Genomic DNA, 22,439 nt, shown 5'->3' on the forward strand with positions numbered 1-22,439 from the left:
CGGGCCCCCCGACGGCGAGGTCGGAGAGCTTCCCGCCGCCGGCTTGTCGCCATCATTCCCGCGTGACACGCTATTATTACGGTCTGGAAACGGCGTGTCAGTCACCCGCGCCGGCGAGTCAATTAGTCACGTCCGCAGGGACTCCGGAGAGCGTTTCCTGGCAGGTAGACACGGCGTGGAAGCGGATTAGCATGTGTTACTGCGAGATTCAATTCCCGGTGAGGGAACGATGCGACAACGTCGCACCGGAGACCTTTTCACGTATGAGGAGATGGAGTTCTCACGAGGAAACAAACAAAGCCTTCATGTCGTGTTACGGTTCTCAAGAGCGGTCTTGGTCTCGAGACGACTTTTTGAGGAACTTGGTCTCCTATCAAATGCCTTTGATTCTCGGTCTTGGACAGGGTGGACTCTGGATTTCTGATCAAGACCAGTCCAGACCAGGGCAGTACAGCTTGGATCAGTGAGAAACACAGAATGCCTTCCCGACGTCGCCTGGACTGCCGTGCCCCCTGCACCCAGAGCGTGGATGAAGACTGATGGAGACACAGGCACCCCTCCCCCCCTCCCCCGGACCCCCAAATGTGAAAAAAAATATCAGCAAAATCATCAGGAATGCTTCATTTCCAAAACTATAAGGAGTTCATTTGCAAGCGACATGTAATCAGAAACACTCTGCAAGGTACAAATTCTGTGGTGCACAGCTTACAGAAGCCGCTGACACAATGTCAAAGTTTGGTCTTTTTTGGGCGGGTGCCGGTGACTTCTCTTTGATATATGCGGACTTGCTATTGTCTCAGTCTTACCTCCAAATAATACCCGCAAAAAGTCTCGGTCTCGGTTAGTGCGGTCTTGACTACACCGCTACCTGAATGCGAACAATCAGTGAGAAACACAGAATGCCTTCCTGATGTCGCCTGGACTGCCGTGCCCCCTCCACCCAGAGCGTGGATGAAGACTGATGGAGACACAAAGTCTCGGTCTCGGTTGGTGCGGTCTTGACTACACCGCTACCTGAATGCGAACGTTGAGACATGCATTGACCAAGCTTTGTGCTTCAGGAAACACGTAAAGAGAGACGATTCATGTCTTAGTATTCCTTACCTTTGCAGCACTGTTCCACATCACCACGTTGGCCCAATTGTTTGTGCTCTTCAATTTGAATGCCAATTTGTCATGCAGCCCAACGCACAGCGAGGACCGCTGCTGAGAGACGAGCGCTCGTGAGAAGTGGCACACGGAGAGTCGGGTGCCGGGAAGCTAAAGTCTGCGATCAAAAGCCAGCGGCTTAAGATTTCTCAGGGAAGTTCCTCAAGGAGACGCGCTGTTACGTAAATCAAAGAGACAGACAGAGTGCTGCGCTTTGCGTGAAGATGAAGTACCAAAAGTATCCCTCCATCTATTTTCCGATCCGCTTTCTCCTCACGAGGGCAGACAATCGCAGGGCACGCATCGTTGAACATCCATCCGCGCTCACAGAGTGATCCGTTAACCTTCCACGCATCTTTCTGGAATGTGGGAGAAAACGGGAGTACCCGGAGAAAACCCAGGCAGGCACGGGGAGAACGTGCAAACCCCAACCAGGGAGGCCGGAGCCGGAATCGAACCCTGCACCTCTGCACCGTGTGCTCGGCCACTGGACCGCCCTTTTACCAAGAAGGAGAATGCTGTGAAATGCACGGAGAGGCGTCGTTTTATTTCAGGTCATCTGTATGAATAGCGAATGCGGATCTTGAAATGCAAACCTCCCATAATTCCAACCCCTGCTTACCTGCCTCAGCTCAGTGTAACTCGCCTTGCTCTTATTTACTGCGGCTGAGGAACCCCCCCGCCCTCCTCCTCCTCCTCCCCCCTTCTTTTTCTGGTGGTTTGTTTGGCGCACCTGCTGTCAGCTGCCTCAGGCTCCTTGCATCAGTTGATAAACTCCTCCCGAGACCATCAGCAGCCACAGCATGGAGCTGCCTTACTTACTGCATTTAAATTGCCCATTGTTCATAATAAATCTGCTCTCTTCCGTGGTGAACTCTGCTTGCATTGTGTCATCCCCGGTAAAAAGGACCGCTAGTGAGCTTAGCGTTCGAGTGCTTTGGGAGCATTTGAGGAGCAAAAAGGGGAAAAACACAATCTGGGCTTGTTAAGAGACATAAAACAGCATACGACTATCATGCAGGCATAATTGAATAGGTCTCCAATTATTGTCTACTTCACTATTAGGTTTGCCGCGCTCGTTAGCTATCCTGAGTGTACCTGCATAGTTAAGCTTGAGAGCAAGTGAACCCGCAGAACTACTTTGCCATGCTTTGAAGTCGTGAGCTTTGCAAATGCACTCAAATAACAATTATGTCCAGACTTTGCATTGAGAGAGCTATTTAGCTTAGCTGTGAAGTTTTTCATTGGGAACAGTTGTGGTGGTAGAACATTATAGTCTGCTTGGGCGGGTAGGTAGCCTAGGGTGCTAGTTGATTAGCCTTTGTCAATTTCATGGTTTGGAGGGAACTGTCCAGCAAGGGGGACCGCCGTCACCAACGTGGTGTCCATGTAGCTTTTTATGAAAGTAGCTTAGCAGTGACGCGGCCCTCGGATTTCCTAGGAATGGTGTCAAGGTGGTCATTTGAAAATGTAAACACTTGCAGAGATTTATGTGAGAAGTGTTTCATCTTGATATTTGTTTTCTATCTGGTTAAAATCATTGTTGACTCTTACTCTGGGAAGCTGGTTCGGAAAGGGAGCTATTTAGCTTGTGTCAGCTTCATGGTTAGCACCAAGCTTGATAGCCAAGGGTGGTAATTTGCCCGTGTCACCTACACAGTGAGGAGGCAGCTCGATAGAGAACTAGTTCATGGGGTAAATTAGCTAGCCAAGAGAGAGCCAGTTAGCCTTCGTCACTTGCATGCTTAAGAGGGAGCTTGCTAGCCTGGGGAGCTCGTTACCCTGTGTACCTTTCATGGTTAGAAGGATACTAATTCGCCAGGGGAGCCAGTTAGCCTGGGAAGCTAGTTAGCCTTGGGAGCTATTTAGCTTGTATCAGCTTCTTGGATAGCAGCACTCCTGATAGCCGAGGGAGCTTGTTAGTCTGTGTCGCCATGGCTAGGAGGACGCTCGGTAGCCTGTGGAGCTACTTCATCAGTCTTTCGCATATTTATGGTTGGATGTGTTCTGTGGGCTCTTTCTCAATACCAAAAACAACAGAGTACGAATTCGTCAAGTATGGTCGTCCTAGGAACTTCATTGAGAACGCTGTTCTCTGTCGATCAGAACGGCTGTGTTCTCCAACCATTTCATCCGGAGTTGAAGTTAGCTGACCAGAACAACCTCTGAGTCTTGCGTGCGTTCTTGGTTTATCGCGTACTTTCAAATGGAACAGTACTTGGGCCACGACTGATGACGTTTCACGAGATCACAGGGACGCAAAAATGGGCAATAATTGCAATTGAGAAACGGCCATAGACAAGCCTCGGGGGCTATTTGGCCCGTGTCACATTCTTATTTAGCGGGTAACTTAATAGCCAAGGGAAATCCAGAAGTTTGGCTCTGTTGTTACCAGCCAGCCAAGGGAAATCCAGAAGTTTGGCTCTGTTGTTAATTTCCTGGCTAACTCATTAGAGGTTGGCTTCGAATGTTCCAATGGAAACGTGGCAAAACAAGGACTTGTAAAGGCACAAAATGATCCTTTAGGAGACCATTAAGTCTGTCGTTCCCTTCATGCTGCTAGCATTTTAGCATTTATGCACATGCTAAAACTGATTTGCTGCACCTTGTGCATCTGTTTAACGGGGAAAAGATAGAAATACTTTGATCGCCATGTTTTTCCTCAAGTATGAAGAAGCAGTTTAGCCCGGATTTGACACGTTATTTGTCCGACTCTCGGTGAGTTGAGCCTCTCACTTTGAGTTACAGCATATTTGTTCTCGATTAGTTTGTGTTTCTTCTGGCCGCTTGCATTATTTAGCAGCTTTTAAATTCCGAACACAGCTTGCATCCCGGCGGGGGGGAGATGGGGACTTGAGGCATTGAGCTGTTTACCCGCTGGTGTTTTTCCTTATTTTGTTTGTATTTTTGGAAGGCTTTTTCCTTGCTCTTTGCTGCAACTATTCTACTGTGTGTGTGTATTTTTATTTATTTTATTCACGTGCCAGCCGTTATTCTGTATGCGTCTTCCTTTTGATGTCACCAGCTGCACCCGAGACGTTTCTTGATGTGGCGAATCGATGCGCCTTTCGTACTACGTTTAGGCGCCGTCAACAAAACGTGCGTCAAGGTCGTCCCCGCCGCTTTCAGATGTGCTATTAGCATTCTTTCTGGTGGCGCGTCAAGTTTGCGCGTGCTCAGCTCCCCGCTTTGATGTCCTATATTTGCCACCGGGGATAAACAAAAAACAAAAATAAACGAATGCCGTGTTCATCAGGGCTAAAGTGGAACAGAGTGGATCCGTTGCAGAGGGAGCAGCACGATGAATTGGATTGGAGCATCAAATCACAATGCACCCACGTTTCCTTGGTTTGTCTTGCCCTCCTGTTACCCCGCCACCATATTTGCAAAATTTCCATCTGATGCTCCATTAAGCTTCTTGAAGGTACTGCCACGTCGAGCCAGCAGTGTGTGTGTGTGTGCGTGCCTGCGTGCGTGCGTGCGTGCTGCATGGAACTTGGGACTGCAGTGTAAGTAAGACTGATGAGGGTGTCAAGGTTGCAACCGCCACCTTTCAGGCGCCCCCCCCCCCCCACTATGTTTGCACATTGGAATGACCTCAAACAGTTTTGCGGGCGGGGGGGAGGATCAGCAGCCGGCGCTGCTGGTGGCCCCACTGTGACTTCTCCTCCCATGTAGACCAACAGAAGTTGCAGGATTCAAATGACCTGTAACGGTTTCAAGCCTGGGTTAAGATTTCGAGTTTGGATGACATATTTAGATTCAAACTAGGGTTTTACTTTCAAAAAAGGTTACCGGTTCACCTCAGGGCTCATGATTTTAAATTGGGGTTCAAAGACAGAGTTTGGGTTTCCTGCTAATAATTCAAGAAAGTAGTTTTTGTCTGTCAAACACTTGTTTTGGTATGAAATTAATGTTTGCAGCCAAAATGGGGCAATTTGTCTCCGGCTCTTCATAGTCCAGTTGAAAGCACCTTTTTTTTTTTTTTTTTTTTTTTTGTCCCAGCTCATGCAAATTAGACTCGACTCACCCCAGCCCCTCCACCGTCGGGTGTGGCAAAGTGAGTTGAGCTTGATGTGACATGTCATCGGGTTACAATCGCTTTGTGTTGAGACAAGAGTCATAAAGCAAATGACGCATTGATTTGCCAAAGCCGAGTCACGCCTCCCGAAATGGATTCGTCAGTGGATTTTCACGCCTGAGACACACACACACGAGTGTAAACGAGCAATTAGAAAGTCACTTTTTCGTAATACGCTTTGTCCCCTTCAATTGGTGCAAAAGCAACGTGCTACTTTCTGTCTGTCACAGTGCTAATTAACTGCAGCCTTTGTTTTTTGTATCCGCTTTTAATTAAGCGTAAGCGCATCGCGAGCTAATTAGACGAAGGTGCTCATTTGGAATGCAATAACAATACACTCTGCTCAGGAGCCACCGAAATGGCAAAAATCGTCATCCTCCGGCCTTAGCTGCAAGGATGATTTTCGCGCCTGCAAAAGGCTGGTCGGAGGAACACGTGCGCTTTAAGGCGGCCGCGGCGGCACTACGCCCCCCCCCCCCACGCACTCCTGGAGGAAGATCTTACCTCCCGTTTTCTATTTATTGACATATTATTTTCAAAGTCCATTCCCACGGTGCCACCCAGTGACCTCGTGGCCGCCCGGCGAACACTCTGAGGCGGACCCGCCAAGTGGCCGTGGCACCAAAAACCCGCTCATGTATTTTGAGCGTGTGCAAAGCTCACGTTGATCAAGCCGTCCTCCACGAAATGCCGAGGAATTTCTCGCAAAAGCAATTATTCTTCAACTCCTGATTGATTGCAATGGTGTACATATCGCGCAGTTTAGCCGCAGCCGCTAAGCTGCGCTAACGCTCGCCTTCTGTGACTTGTTGAAGCGCGGCTCCTCTCGCAGTACAAACGTGGCAACTTCTCATTATCTCATCGTCCCCCCCACCGCCACCCTCCCGCCGTCTCTACTCGGCCGTGGTAATCTTTGCTCCCACTCGCATGCTCTTCACATCTCGCATCACTCGTTTGATCTTCGGGAGCGAGTTGCCGGAGCACAAAAGTCTGCCACTCGGCGTTGTCAGAAGCCGGCGGTGGAGGACAAACCTTTTTCAAGGCCCCGTTTTGGAAAGAATTGCATCCCCACCTCACATCCAGCCGCCACATGCGTATTTAGGCTTGACGATGCAGATGAAAGATTTTGTCGCTTGATGATTGGTGTTAACGAGCTAAGAGAAAAACCGAAAAGCTGACTGTGTCGAAACAGCTGACCATCGGCAGGACCAGGACAGGTTGCTTCAACGGCGGCAAGGGCGCCAAGCGCAGCCTTGACCGCTTCGGGGGAGCCTTATTTTCAAGGTTTCCCCACCCGGTCAGTTATTTTTAAGACACGTCACAAGGAAGCAGCGACGGCTCCGACGAAGGCTGAAGCGACAGACGAAACTGTTAGCCAGCTAAGCGTTTTTCTCTTCACCAAAAATTCAAGCATGCGTTCGGTTTCCAAACAAGGGCGAGTATTTTTCAATTCAGGCTTCCAGCGAAGGTGAGGCTTTCGCTGGAGCTTTCCTGCGCTCTTGACGCGGTTGTTGTGTCATTGGGGGAAGCGATGTGATTTATGCTGCGTGTTTTGTGCGAGTGTCGACATGAAATGGGTGATAACAAGAGCGCCCGGCCAAAAATTCCAGTGAAGCCAGACTCGTCCCCGTCATGCGCTCCGCGGCAGCCACTTAAGCCGGCGCTCGGTCAGCGCGCCGCCCGTCGCCGGCCTCATCCATCACCGCCCGGCGCCATCCCCGCGGAAAATAATCGGATCTAAGAATTGAATTCATCACCAGAAGCAGGCTCGCCGCAAGACGAACGGCCGCGGGGACGGACGGCGGACCCAACGCCTTTACGCTCAAAAAGCAAGCAAAGCAGAGCAAATGTGACGCAAATCGCCCTTTCAAGACGGGGTGTCGAATCACCGATAAAGTTTCAAATGAGGCTCTCAAGCGTGGGTCACGTTTTCAAACAAGGGTTGGGGTTTGAAAGGCGAAATTTATACTCGGATTAGAGCTTCATTTGGATTCTTTGGCTTTTGACTCGGCATGAGACTTGATTTTTTTTTTTGTTGGACGGTGTTTGTGCTTTGTAACGTCTTGATTATTCATTTAGTGTTTTATTGTTGGTGGTTGTCTGAATTCTTTTTGCTCCGTGTACAGCATTTTGCATACAGCGGTGGATACAGCTGCAGAATTCCACTCGAGTTGGATTGTCATCTGGCTCTGCAAATGCAGCAGCGGTGCAAATGGTCGAGTCCGCCATGACTTGGTGCCAATGAGATGGAATTGGATGGAAGGCCACCCGGTGCAAAAAGCCTATTTGTTGGCGCAGGGGGTTTCGCTGCCGATAAGATGAGAGGTTAAGGGAACTGACCGAGACTGCGCCGGTGTGCTCGCCGCCACGGAAAAAGCAGCAATTGGCTCAACCATATCAGAATGTGCGAGTGGAGAGGATGTTTTGCTATTTCTTGCACTCCGTCCCCCCATTTTGCAAAGAGGCAAGAGCGCGTCCCTTTCGAAGGGTTGGATTTGGCAGCCAAAGATGTCTGAAAGAATCCACAGAACGCAGACTGTATACAGTATGCCACGACGCTTGCATAATATGCACTTGGAGAGAGCGTCACTCATGGCCAAGTGGCTGCGATGAGAAAATCGGAGCGAGCAGGGTGGGGGTGTGCGACGCGGACGAGGAAGCGGCCGCCTGTAATCAAACGCAGGTGAACAGGTTGTTCCACAGATGGCCGATCCGCAGAATTGCACCCGATTTATTTCAGCTGCTTGCCGTCGGTGCGCCGCCGTTGTCTCCTACACACCGGCAGACTCCGGACAGATTCTTGATATCCATCCAATGTGGGGTGTTTTTCTTCACAGCTTTGACTCCAGCTCGCAGTCCTCTTGTGCGTAAGGTGCCCATAAAGGAGAGGGAGGTCCGGAGAGGACAGCGATGCCTTCAAGGCCGCGCTGTCCGACACCAGGACAGGCCCGAGACGGACAGTCAATACCGAGACCGAGACAAGACCAAGACTTGTGTGAATCAGGACCGAGTCAAGGCCAAGACCGAGACCGAGACAAGATCAAGACTTTTGTGAGTCAAGACCAAGTTAATCCTGAGACAAGACCGAGGCCGTAAAAATCACTCTTCCAAACCATGCCATTGTGGAACAGTGAACTCGCGTTCTCTTGTTCATTGTCATTTTTCTTTGAAATAATATGTGACAGCCACAAAGCTCGAGTCCACAACTCTTTCAAAGCACACCATGCAAGCGTCTCGAATTCTCAGGGCCCCGTTGTCGTCGTCTCAGAAGACATTGCGCCACTCATCCAAGCGGGATTCATCACGTCATTCATCCAGGCTCGGTTCGGACTCGACCGTCCTGAGGCGGGTCTCTTCTAAGTCGACCACACCAGTCCAGTTGCCGACGCCGCAAAGGTTGCAGTCACAAAAGGGTGCCGGGCGCTTGCTAGCGCATTTATTGAATGACTCTTTGGTTTTCAAGTTGAAGAATAGGAGGTCGGTGTTTCGACTGGTCTGGACGAAAAATCCGGAGTCTGACATGTCCGAGACCAAGCCGAGACCTGGAAAATAGGGTCCCAAGACCCGCACTTGTGTTGCAACACTAGAAGAGGCGGAACGGAGGCGGATTTTAGGCAAAGCAATGGACTCGATGCCTTCGGTGGCATGTTAGCATCCGGCCGGCACGTGCGGACACTGGGGCAGCGCGAAACGTGTTCGCGCAAACGCGGGTCGACGCCGAACAAAGCGGCGCACGGCAGTCGGTATCGTGCGTCTTGCTGTTCTTGATGCCCTGTGTTTCTGTCTCGTCAGACCCATGCCCAGAGATGGCGTCCAAGTGAGCGGCGTCATGCGTGCGAGGCGCCCGGGGGCCGCGCCCCTCCTGCTGATGGTCCTGCTGGAGCTGGCGTGCTGTCAGGAGGCTCCCTTAGTAGCAGGTAAGACTGCCGCCATCTCGCTTCGGCCTCCATCCGCCTCCATCCGCACGCTTGTCTGACTGGTGAGGGCGGGACACCGGCGGCTCCGTAGAAGTCATCGTTTTGTTTTGTTTTTTTTGTCTTTGCCATCTGGCGGCATCACCGGGCCATGTTCCGATTCGAAAGCTTGCGTCGTTCTTCCAATTTTCCGCATTTTGCTCACGCTTCATTGAAATCTTTTGTCAACATTCTCGCAGATCGGTTACGTGAACTCTTGGGCTGATTTGTGGAATCTGAACTTGAAAGTCTATTTTCAGCTTGGCTTGAAACTCGAACCCTCACGTTAAAACCCCCTTTCCAATTGCCAACCCAACTTTGAAAACCTAACCCAAGCTTGAAGCCCTAATTTAAAACCCTAACCCTTGTTTCAAACTCTAACCCAGACGTGGTGCCTTAACCGAGGATCGAAACCTTAGCCGTGTCGAAAACACTAACCCTGGCACGAAACGGTCATTTGAAGCCAGCCCTCGGTTTGTCTTGACACCCTACCTTGAATGTGTAACTGATGTTTGCAACCCCGATTTGGGTTCCTGTCCTACTTCCACTGACATGAAATCAGATGTTTACCATGGAACACGCTTTGGCCTCAGCTCACGTTCCAAACGTAGCCGCGACTGTTGGGCGGTTGTGACATGAGCGACGTTGGAGAAGTTGGCTCTTCAAATTCCGGCGGTTCTTCCTTTTTAGTCGAGCTGAGCGTGAGCCATAATGCCTCCCAAAAAGCCGCGAGAAGAAAACGTCCTGCCTTCTACTTATTGTGACAGGAAGATTGCATTGCTTAGCGCTCGCTATTCAGCTCACTCGCCCGCCTGAGGGTGATTAAATATGGGCGTTAATACGGCTTCGGCGAGAGCCTTGAATTACGCAGGAGCCACGCTGACCTTTTTAAATTACAAGAGCGACCGCGCGAGACGGCCGCGGGGAAGCTCATCGCCCCGGCTGCCAAAACGCAGCCGGCGGCTGAAAGGATGCGCCGCCGCCGGGCCGCCTTCCTTAGAAATCTTCTGTCAGAACCACGTTTGACACTTTGGACCAGCAGAATGATTGTCGCGGACGAGCTCGAAGCGCACGGCGGCCAAACTGCCGCCTCGCATTAACGCCGATGGGACTTCATACATCTTGATCAGGCGGGCCTCCTTCCCTAGTCAGCACTATCGTCTGCGGCTGAGAGCTGAAGGTCGTCCGCCGCTGATCCAATTTGAAGCCGGAAAGATGAAGCGTGAAAGTTGCCCTTTTGGCATCGCGGTGCGCAGCTGCGGCCATTTTTCAAGGGATGACTGCACTTATTTGGCGCCCAAACCGATCTCGCGGCGCGCTTGGCAAAAACCGCACGAAAGCTCTTAACAGATGAAAACGTCGAATTGAAATACAGCTCCAAGTCATATCAATGTTGCGGCGCGCTGTGCGGAAAGCTCTCAGACGTCCACGTGGGAGTCTGTGGGGGGCGGGGGGGGGGTTGCCAAGGTGGTTTGAAAACTTGTCTGTGGCCGGCTCTAGTCAGTGGAGAAGAGCCACTCGGGTGTTCTCGATGACTCCGGGCTGTGTTGGGAGACTGGGGCGGCTCCGGCGGAGTCCGCTCGGAGTCTGGGCGACGCCCACCTCCCCGATGTCATAGTTTGCTTGCATGGCCACCAGTAGGTTGAATTTCATTGTCGTGAGAAGCTGCCCGGAGGAGGTCTGTCCCATATCCTCTGTGGACAGAAATTCCGCAGGGGACGCGGTCCAGCAAGCTATCAACTCTCGCTGGAGAGCTTCACAACTTGGAATAGCTCCAAATCTGACTTTGTGATCCAATCCGTGTCAGAGTCGAAGTGTCTTGGGGTCTGGCTCACAGACTTTTTTTGTAGTTTTGTAAGGGGGGCTGTCCGTGGGGGGTTATTAAGACCTCGGCTGCAGGTCATTCGGTGCGCACGACCCGTTCGCTTGCCGCTCGCATTCATTTCCGGAGTTCGAATCAGAAATCGTCAGGGTCGCTTGGGCCTCAAGGTTGTCCGGTTCGGTGGCCTGATGAAGTTCCGCTCGGCTTCACCAGGCTGCGATCATCAACCGGCGGCCAAGTGTGAATTTCAGTGTGTTGTGGGATCGGAGTCCGGGGGGCCTTCGCGGGAAACCGCTCCAGCCTGCCCGCCCGTAATCACAGGATCCGAAACTCATCCGAGCGGGCTTCCGAGAAAAGCCCGGAGATGAGATGACCCGGACGTCCGGTCAGAAAGCCTCCCTGGCGAGGTGTCCTGGGGGGAGACCTCAGCCGCCATCGTGGCCAAGGTCTCCCCCCCCCCCCCATTAGAAAACAAGCAATCTGTCCGCCTCCCTTGTTTTGGCAGAAAATGTGGCTTTGCCCACCAATAATGGGATTGTTTATAGCTTTCAACAATTCCCTGCGAGTGGGGTGAGGTGTAGCGAGGGGAGGGGGGGGCTCGGGCGGCGGCGCGGGGCTCTTATCGTCTTCCAGCCTGCCACCATTTAATTACACGGAGAGGCCGCACTTGCTCATCACACTCCATCCGCCCCCGGGCCACCATTTAATGATGCGGAATCCGCTCCGGGAGCCCCCTGTCATTTTTTTTTCTTTTTTAAATTTTTTTTTTTATTAGCATCATTCTGCTGCTTTTTATTCACATACTTCGCAGTGTGTCCAAGGACGTCTCTGCCGGTTTTCCCTTTTCATATTGTTCTTCCGGGCTTGAAAGTGGAAGGCCTGAACAGGAGCGCCTTGGGCTAAAAAAGAAGCTTCACATGTGATTTCACCTTCAGCCGGATGCTCCTCCTGCTGCTTTTTTTTTTTTTCACGGACCAAAACACCGGCGGGTCCTTGACAAGAAGGTAAAAACAGCCGACTGCCGAAACAAAAGCCTCTTCAAGTCGCATTGCCTTGAGAAACAAACAAACGTCTCGCAAAACACCTCACCTCAAATGAAAAAAAAAAAACGCACCATCTCCTTTGGCTTCTCAGATCTCGCATGAATAAAACAACGACTAATGCCATTAAATGTGACATTATTGCTCTTAAATGCAAAGGATGACATTTCAATTGAAATGCCGCGCCGTGCGCCGGCAGCGCGCTTTATTGATTTCCACAGAGACGCGACACGGGCACCTCGGTATCTCTTAACCCTGATTCTCATTCAGTCAGTCGCACGCATACCCCCCCTACCCCCTCCCCGAGCGTACCTCTCCGGGGCTTTGTGCTGTGGGACTGCGGCAGCAGTTGTCATCCCGCAAATGAATTTCTCTCCATTAAAGACGGCGTTTGCGTTGCCGACGCCGCATCCGGTTGGCGTCAAGCAACCATGTTGGAAGTGATCTTGTCACGTCGGGGACAAGAGGCTACCTGTTAGCTTAGCCGCTTAGCCTGGGTTGGAAGCCTCAGTTATGGAGCCACGATGCAATATTTGCACATTTGCAATATCGACTCCGCTGTACTTCCGGAGCGCTTTGAAACAACCGGCGCCGTGGAGATTTGTCATCTATTTGTTTCAGTCGTGTTGAGAGATTTGAATCGATTTTCAAGTGTTGTGCTATTGATGGTCGAAAGGTTAAATATTGGACGATGATTCTTCAAAGTGTTTGTGGTATGTGAAGACTGACTGAATTCAAAGGTTCACCTGTGTGGAACTGCTGATATGGGCCGGGAACCTTGTACGAGATTTCCAAATACGGGCGAGTTCATTGCGGACTTTGCATCGGTCTGTTGTGGTGTGAAAAGCGGGCTTCTCCGCAAAGGGCTCAGAGCCGAGCCGCTTCTCGTCCGCATCGAGCCAGATGAGGCGGCTCGGGCATCTGATTGGGAGGCCTCCCCGGTGAGGTGTTCCGGGCATGTCCCAACGCCGGGAGGCCCCGGCGCACGCTGGAGGAGCGTGTCTCCCGGCCGGCCCGGGAAGGCCTTGGGATCACCACCTTATTTTTGTCCAACCTTTGCATTGTCAAAGAGCGCAAGCCATTTTCGACGCTTTAGCTTGGGCCTTGATTGCACAGATTTGTGGACAAAATGGGAAATTGTCCAAATTGGGACTATTTCGGCCAATGGCAGCGACGATACGTACGATTCGAAGCTACCTTCTGACTTTGACCTTCGTTTTCCTCCTCTTTTGTCATTGATTGACGCCCCAGCGACAAAGGTTTTCTCTCTCTCTCTCTATTTTATTTTTTTTTTCGGCATTGACTCAGCTCACGTCGTCTTTCAAGCATCCTTCCTCATGCGAAATTGCCGCAGGGCACACTGGGCAAGCGAGGCCGCGCCAGCAATTACGGAGGAAGACGAACCCTTCAGCTTGATTGACAAATGAAAGCGCCGAACGAGCTTCCGTTTCAAAGCGGCTGCTTGCCAGAATCCAGGGTTCATCTCCAATATCTCAAAAGGCAAGAGTGCAAATAGAGCTCGCATCAAGGCCCGCTGAAGAATACACGCACGGGGTGAAAATAGCGGATGCCGCGATTGAAAGTTCAAATTCAACTGGACGTTGAGATAAAGCTGACAAGATTTGCATGCGAATGGCCTTTGACTGCTGGCCAGGCAAACTTTTCACTCGCTGATCCTTTTATGTGCACTTGTAGCAAAAATACACACATGGGCCATTCATGAAGTCAAAAGCGATAAACATGTTTACAAATGTGTGCGCGCAGCATGTCCAGTCCTCCCCCGTTGCCTCAGGTCAACGTTTTACGAAAAAAGTTGCCTGATGGGTGACAGCTCTTTTTTTTTTTTTTTTTTAAATGAGTGCTCTCTGATAAGTAAAACAAAAACAAAAAACGAGAGAGTTGAGAGGTAATATCACACAGAGATCTTGTTCAGTTATTTCCAGTGGCATATATCGTTGGGTATCATCGGCTTGACAGTGGAAATCAACGCCGTATTTCTGTATCATGTAGATGCGAAACAGCAGAGTACCGACCCCTGCGGGACACCACACGTAACGTTACAAAACCCAGAATTTGCATTGCCGTGAATTACACGGTGCGGCCTTTCCGAGGGGTGAGAACTAAACCCAGAAAGTACTGAGCCCGAAATGTTGAGTATTTGTTGCGGTTCAAGCGATAACGTCAAGTCCAGGTTGTGGATGAGTCTGTGCGCCCGGCCGTCCGTTTTCTGGACTGCTTCACGTTTCACTTCTTTACGATTCAGTTCAGCTGCCCACACCTTCTTCAAGTGTCTTCAGTAACCGTTCCATTGAGATGGATTGCACGGGCCGCCTCTTGCCCGTCCGTGATTGCTGCTAACTGCCGCTTTGCACTCTGGAAGTGAAGCGAAGGACTCCCAACTAATCCATAAGGTAAAAAAAAAAAAAATAGTCCACAGTGCACCCAGTCACGCACAGGCACCTGCTAAACAAACATAAATATTCATTTGATTGGGTCCTCTCGGCAGTTATTTTGCCACCGTGTACAATCGCGTTTTTTTCCCCTTTTTTATTCTTTGTCCAAATATCCCCAAGAGAGGACGTATCGTACCTTAGCGATGCAAAAGGCGTCCGTCCGGGGCAGGACAAAGCCGCTTTAATCTCATGCAAATTTCCTCTCCGACACGCTGGAAGGAGTGTTTGCCTTCGCCTTGATTGTCTCGTTAAACTGAAGCGTTGGAGTCCGAGGGGGCCGCCCGCCTCGCGTTTCGCCACAAATTGGCTTTCCGGGCCACCGAGGGCTATTCCCCCGCTCACTTTTGTTGATTTGCTTGATTTGTTGATTTATTTATTCATTTTTTCTCTTCACACGCAAGTATGACCGTCAAAGTAGATGAAAAATATAGTCATGCTCTCTCCAATTTTAGGAACAACAGGCAACCGTTTATTGTTGGGGCAGTCTGGAGTCCCGCATACAAGTCTTTTTTGGAAGAAAATCAAGTCATTTAGAAACGCATTTTTATATTTTGGCTTTTGACTGGTCATGAGACTCGGAATTTTGGTTGTCGTGTTTTTATGTTATTGATTTTATTGGTGGACTGATTTTTACTCCCTGTCCAGCACTTTGTATGCCACAATGATTTTTGAGTCTTGCTCTGTACATCTGGTTGAGCCGAGTGTTTGAGATGCTCAAGAAAACCCGCTAATGCATCTTAAAGGAGAAATTTGGCCCTTTTATTTGGTTTATCCCAACCATTTTTGAGTTTTCATGAACGCTTCCCACTATTTGTGAGAACTTTCCCACCCGGAGGAGTTTTGTAGCTGTGTTTGTGATGAGAAATAAAACCAAGCCATGCACTATACATGGCTTGAGCAAAAGAAAACACAAACAAAAAAACAACATTGTATCGATATTCGTTTTTAAAAAAATTCTTCTTATTATTTTTGTTGTGCTATTTGAGCAAAAGAAAAAACAAACCAAAAAACAACATTGTATCGACATTCGTTTTTAAAAAAATTCTTCTTATTATTTTTGTTGTGCTATTGCATCATTTTGTTTGCGAGAACTTTTCCGGAGGTGTCTGCCCCGCGTGTTTGCGCTGTGAAATATTCATGCCAGCCGCGCCTCCAAAAGCAGGAGGTCAGGAGTATCGCGCGACGGCAGACCTGTTGAATAATGGAGCGGCTTGCGCCAACTTAAACATCGGCCTCTCTCCCAAGGCCGCGCCGGGCCATACCCGCCTTCCCGCTTACTGGCTTTCTATTCAATTCGCAGACGAGGACAACAGCGCCGTAACTCTGAGAGGCGCTGGAAAAAAAAAAAAAATTATATCTATACATATATTTTTTGGAGTTGGTTTGTTTTTAAGAAATGAAATGTGAGCATTTTCTGAGTTTCTCTTATCTGGTCTTAATGTTGCTGCTGTCCTAATCTCGTCCACGGCCGCACGTCACGCTTGGGATGAGCAATGTGTCGGGCTGGACATCGGGAGATTACCACAGTTGAGGAATGTTCCTGTTCCTGCGTCAATTGAACGGCCAGAGAGGCAAGATGGGAAATGAAAATAGGCCCAGTTGACAAAACAGATTTCAAATGCGTGGCAGCCTTTGAAGTGAAATGCTACGAAAGTCGGATCATACCGGACGGCAAAATAAGTGGACCAAACGTGTGCTGATAACCACAGAGGAGGGAATGGAACCTCTGTACGCAACAAATACAAATGATGTGATGTCATTTGGGCCATTTTTTTTCTTGCTTGTTTTGACGTTGGCAAATAGTGAGCGGTTGACAAGAAAAAGGCTTCAAGCTGCTTGGTGCCACTCCCTGTTTAAGCTGCCTGTAAAACGAAACGTAAAGTAGAGAATTACACATTGTCGCCTTGGGGAAACCAGAAATAAACAACGCAAAACTCCCTTGACCTGCTCAGGGTTAGCGTTGCTTGTTGCGCTTTTAAAACCATTTCAAGTAACGGATATTGAAGCAAACTGGCATAGTATATTCTTGATGCTCGACACGATAGTTGTCCCAATCCACTTTCCTCCCACATTCCAAAAATAGATACTTTAAAAGCAAACAAAAAACAAAACATGATCGGGACACTGGACAACAAAAAACAAATAAACAAACAAATCAAAAAAAAAAATCAACAGTCTTCTTGGGTCACTTAGTCGAAGATCAATTCAGCAATGAATGAATGAAACAAAACAGATGCTAATGTACTTAGCATGTAGCCAAAAGCATCACAACTTATGAGCGTGCACATGAAGCCAAATGTGTTCCGATGACTTTGAAGCGCTAAAGACGGCACGCTAAAACAGGATTATGAAGTGGAAGTGAGTACACAAAAGACAGGCGGCAAATTGATGTTGGGGACAAAGAGGAGCCGGCTGACATTGGCTTTTATGGCCGCCGCCCCCCCGCCGCCGGCCCTATAATGACGGCAAAACGCTGACGAGGGAGCCGGGTGATCAGTCACCGCCGGCCGGGTGCCCGTCACGCTCGCCCGTCACGGCGGCTCAAGGGTGCCGGCGGGACGGCGGGCGGCGCAGATGGAAGATACGCCTGTCCCAATACTTTTGTCTGTGAATGGACACATTTACAGACATATACACACACATATGTGTGCGTAACCCTCCCCAAATTTAGCAGTTTAGGATGTGGTGTCCTTATTAGCGGCTCCTTCACGGCCACTTTATTGGCGTGGCAATAACATTAAGTCACGGCTCGCCACACTCGAGTACACTTGATAGCCATCTGATGGACGTTCTTTGAGGAATTGCCGTCGCCATCACTTTGATACAAATGGCCTGCCCCCCCAAGTGAACACCGGATGGAAATACTTGCTTGGATATGTCTGTAGTTCGGAATTTTGGGGAATTATGGCGCTGCACGACGTACTGTGGGACCGTGTAGCTGTAAGTGAAATAAAATGACATCATTGTGTTACTGCACCCTTCAAACGAAAACGAATAAAATTTTGACATGATATGGGCAATGCCGTGGCTCCTATTATATAAAAATGCCAGTCGGCATTTCATTTATTCATTTGTATTTTGCCAACATTATTTAATGCTCCTTATTCACATTTTCTTTCAAATAAATTCGAAAAAAAATCATCTCAAAAATAAAATAACTATATTTCTCAATTTGGCACAAAATAAGAGGCTAAAAAAAAATCCAATCGTTGTACTTTTCTCATCAGGTCAAAGTCATCAAAAGGGTCAGTTGAGCGTCTTTCGGGTGTTTCCATTGGACTCCATCGGCATTCTCGTCCCTTTCGTCCCTCGTTTTTTGTGTGTGGTTTTTTTTTTTCCCTTTCATGCAACGTGATTCAAGCAGTTTGCCGACGTGCAAGATCGAGCGATTTGACACTCTATCTTTTGTCAATGGTGATTGCTTATTGATCATGCGATCGATAGGTTTGTCATGTGTTGCCTGCATCCCCGCTGCCTCATTTTGGCTGCGTGACACTGCGGGCACAGAAAGATAAGAAGGAAGGAAGGACGGACAGCGAGCTGTCCAAGTGGGATCCGCTGCTAGAGCCCAGTTTCATTTTTAATTGCGTGTGTATCCGGTAAACCCCACTCCATCGCCAAACACCGTCCTGTGTTCGCGGTCCCGCTATTTTTGTTATTCCGTTCATTCGGGGTGTACAGTATTTCCTCTATAAATGGTCGCACTTCACATTTGAAAGAAGAAGAAAGAAAAGGGGCTGGATTTTATCTTGGACTAGTTTTGGATGATGATTATTCAATGTCAAATCCTCTTGACTGCTGCTTTTTAGGCTTACAGAAGGTACAGTACTGAATGGGGATTGCTATACCCCCACAAATTAGTTTTCCTCTCAAAATATATCACTTTTGCTTTCTTTTCTCTGGATAAATTGTCAATCTTTTTTATAAGAAAAAAATATAAGATCATGTTGGTTGTCAATTATTAAAAATAGCGCACACATCCCCTCTCCGATTTGTCTTTGCGCAAAGGCCGCCACGTATTTACTGAGTGAGTGTGCTGACTTGGACTTCTTGTGCGGACAAAGTGCTGACTTGATGTTTTCGGGCCCTCGCAGCTGCTGAGAAAAGAAAAGAGACACCTGGAGAGTCCCGACTGGGCGCAGGTTGCAGTGAAGGACATTTGCATTCAAGTCTCGATTCTCTTTCATAACTTTTTGTGGGCTCTCCAAGCAGAGAGATGAATTTTTGAGATGGCTTATTTATGATCTGGCACACAACGTTCTCATAAACATAAATCCACCTGTATGGTAAATGCATAATTCATATATCTTCCCCGTTTTTATTGCACTCGAAGCTGTGATGCTTGTGCCAAGAGTGTCTGTCAGTGCAAAATGTTTTTTCAGGAAAAAAAAAGTGTGTGTGTGTGTGTGTGTGTGTGTGTGTGTGTGTGTGTTTGCGCGCGTCTGTGTGTATAATTTTTTTTGTAAGAATTCTCATCATGATTTTATTTTCTTTTTCACACATTCTCAACTCAACTGGAGCAAAAATAATGAAAACAGCAGAAGCCCTGGAATTGATCCCTGCGGAACACCACACGACATACATTAAGGGTGTGCATCTCTCCCATAAAGGACGTTTCAATACCCGGGGTGTGATACGATTCAAGGAGCATTTGATTTTCAAGTGGAAGAATTCAAGCCGGTTTGATTGAGTGGCCCGAGGATTCGATTCACCATGCTACGGCTCACTTACAAAGGGGATGATGCAATGACTTACTTGTTGTCGGTATATAAATGAACTCTACTCTTGATATGTATCGCCATCGATTTTAATTGTATTCACATCTTTTGAATCAAAACTAATTCAAATTGAAAAATAAAAACAAGCCATATTGTTTGATGTGAGACAACTTAAAAGACAAATACTTTGGGACAAATGCCCCACGTTGAAATCGTCTCCGACCGGTTTCAGCATCGCAAACTGCGCTGCCCGACGTGACACTTGCGAAAACAAACGTGGCGATGATGTCTATTTAAGAGCTGGCCAATTACAGTCTTTAAGTAGGCCTTTAATGACAGATTGAACGCCCGTCTTTTAATTTTATGGCAGCAATATACATCGACGGAGAAAAAGAGATGTCTCTGGCTGAAGACTTTAGCTTATTTTTTTTTTTTAATCGTCTCCTTAAAGGCTTCGAAATGATCATTCAAGACGCGGGGAGTGTCAGGGGACGACGTGGCGCTTGGCGGGATCGCGTCAAGGTGACTATGTCGTCGCCGTCATGCCCGTCAGTGCTCATTTATACCTTGGATTTCTTTATTCAATTGCTTTGCTGGCGTCGGCCAGCGCTATTCCCCGAAGAAGCTCGCGGATTGATGGCGTGCCGGCCGGGCGGCCGGCTGACGCGGCGATAGCGAGTGCGAGCGGCTAAAGAGCTGATCTGGTTCCGGCCGCTCCCACATGACGAGGCTAACGGACTAAGTTGAATGCATTTTTTTTTCTCGATTTTCCCATTTGACCCGCAACATAACGGGAGGGTTAACGAGCCACGTGCTGCCTCGCCTCCTCAGAGGAAAGACGTGCCGTAGGCACACAAAACTACACTCGGAATTGAACACTATGAGTTGTCCCGTCGAAAAAAACAACCCTTGTACGTTTGGGGCACTGTTAGATCAAGGTACCGGCATATTTCCTGGAATTCATCACGTCCAATGATGTGTCCAGATGGGGAGAATCAGGCTGCTTCCGATTGATTTGCCGTCAGTCGTTTTGCCGCCGCTCACAAGGAAGCCACCAAGGGCAGGGTATCTATTTTTTTTTTGTTTTTTTTTCTCCGAGCCGGCCGCATCATGCGATCCGCACCAGTTCCATCACAGCGAGGTGACTTGTGGCTTTTCGCGTATTAGCGCGCATTCGCCCTTTTGTCCAGTGGGGGTGGCGTGACCCTTTCTCGCTGACCAAGGGACGGCCAAGAAAGACGTTTATCGTCGGATGCCATCGATTGGCCGACTCTGTGATTTTCTCTCTCCGACCTTTCGTTGAGATTGTCCTTGGAGCGTGCGTTGCGTTATTTGTGGCCCTGGGCTTGTGCTGCTGAGCTTCCCGTACCGTCGATCCTGACTTGATGAAGATGCTTAAACGCTCGGATGAGGCTAAAATGTCGTTGCTTTTTCAGGCAACTCCTGAGCTCTGCAGCCGCGACGGCGAGTTTTTACTTGCGTGGCAAAAAATGATTTGAAAATAGTTCATCTGAGCTGGCCACTTCAACCCACCTCCCGAGCGCTGCAGCCGCGATGGCGAGGTTTTACTTGCATGGCAAAAAAATGATCTGAAAATAGTTCATCTGAGCTGGCCACTTCAACCCAAAATGGCAAACTCCCTGTGTCTAGGCATGGCTTCTTCAGACAAATCTTCGAGCAAATCTCGTGCTGTCATGTGAAACTGGCTTGGGCGGGTTGAATTGAAAAGAAAACGATCAATCAGGTCGGGCGCAACTGAAGTAATTGAGCGTAAAATAGCTGCTTGAAATCAAATTGGCAAACTTTCTTTGTCTTTTGAAGGATGACTTCTTGAGACTTTTTTTTTTTGCGGGTCTACTCATGATCGATAGGTCTACCAAATTTAAGCTTGCTGTGTGAAACTGGCTTTGGTAACTGAAAAATGAAAAAACGTGGATGGAGTATGCCATTGGGAGAGTTGACCCAAAAAAGGCTCCTTCAAACCAAACTGGCAGACTTTTGGATGCATTTTTTTTGGGAGGGCTTTTTTTTGTATCTCTGCTCATGGTGGATATATCAACCAAATCTCATGTTGCTACGTGCAATTGGCTTTGTGATCTGAACTCAACAAGACACTGTATTCCTATTTTTCAATGAAAATCTTCTTATCTACAAGTTACATGGCGGCTCTTTCTGTTTTAGAAATCAAAAGTTTGCCCGTTGAAACGGGCGACGTTTCCAAAAGTGCATCTCCACCTGAAAACTGCTTACATGAGAGCCAAAAACAACAACAAAAAAAAAAAAAAACGGGGAAAGGTGGGGGGCTTTGTCCTTCCCGCTCGGCACGTCTGTGGCTTTTATTTAAACATGCCGCATGCGTTAGCCCGGGGGTGGAGGCCGCACGAGGTGGGGCGGCAAGTCTCTTTATGCCCAATTAGGCTTGCCAAAGGATGGGAGATAGTCCCGGCTCAAACCTCCTATCCCTGGGTGCCCCATTAGAGTGCTGAAAAGCCGGCGAAAGCCCCCGCGAGTCCCTGGCGCCGTACAGAAGGGGGGGAAAAAAAAAGTGACCCGGAGCCGAGAGGTAGCTCTGCTTTGCTAAATATACGGAGACGGCAGTTGCCCCTCGGTCGGGCAAAAGTGCAAATATATGCGTGCCAAGAGAGGTTGAGAAGCTGCTGCTTTCTTATGTGAGATGGAAGAAAAAAAAAGTATCGCAACACTGAGGTTGAGAATTGTGAGTCTGCGAGCTGTCCATGGGGGATGTGGATTTCTATATTTGTTCACCCAGAAGGAGCCAGTTCCTTTGCGAGATGGCCAATAAAAACAAAAAGTCCTGACGAAACCCGTCGACTCGGATCTTGCAGTACTCCCATGCCAATGCTGCCCGCCCACTTGGGATCAATCGTCGGCAGACTCGGCCCCGCAACCGCTTTTGCCGCAGAGGCTTTTGGCCCATCTGTTGATCCTCTGTAGCCAGGCGTGCAAAAAAAAAGGAGGAGGATTTGATTCTCCAACTGGCAACGCTGTCCGCAGCCAATTACCAAACCGACACGACAAGTTGGCATTTTCTCGCAGCAAGTTAGGAAAAATCGTTCAACTCTTTGGATTTTTGCACGGACAGCAGATTCAAAAAGTGATTTTCTTCGAGACGTGGAAGTCTTCATCTTCAATTCAAAGTTGTTCCTCGGTCACTCGAGCAGAAAACGATTGAGAAGGCGTTTTCTTCATGGATCTGAATATC

The 22,439-nt window shown here is 48.8% G+C and overlaps 1 protein-coding gene across 1 annotated transcript in view; it reads left to right on the forward strand.

Moving 5' to 3' along the window:
* The window catches only part of LOC109527217 (roundabout homolog 1-like), a gene marked incomplete at its 3' end in the record, with an annotated part of 82,348 nt that overhangs the window by 2,737 nt on the left and 57,172 nt on the right, over nucleotides 1-22,439 (forward strand). The window contains exon 2 of the mRNA XM_019889008.1: nucleotides 9,023-9,147. Within this exon, the coding sequence (XP_019744567.1) occupies nucleotides 9,027-9,147 (121 nt within the window). The remainder of the gene's footprint in view (nucleotides 1-9,022; nucleotides 9,148-22,439) is intronic.

The sequence above is a fragment of the Hippocampus comes genome, unplaced genomic scaffold, assembly GCF_001891065.2.
Source record: "Hippocampus comes isolate QL1 unplaced genomic scaffold, H_comes_QL1_v1.1 scaffold292, whole genome shotgun sequence".
NCBI classification, from domain to species: Eukaryota; Metazoa; Chordata; class Actinopteri; order Syngnathiformes; family Syngnathidae; genus Hippocampus; species Hippocampus comes.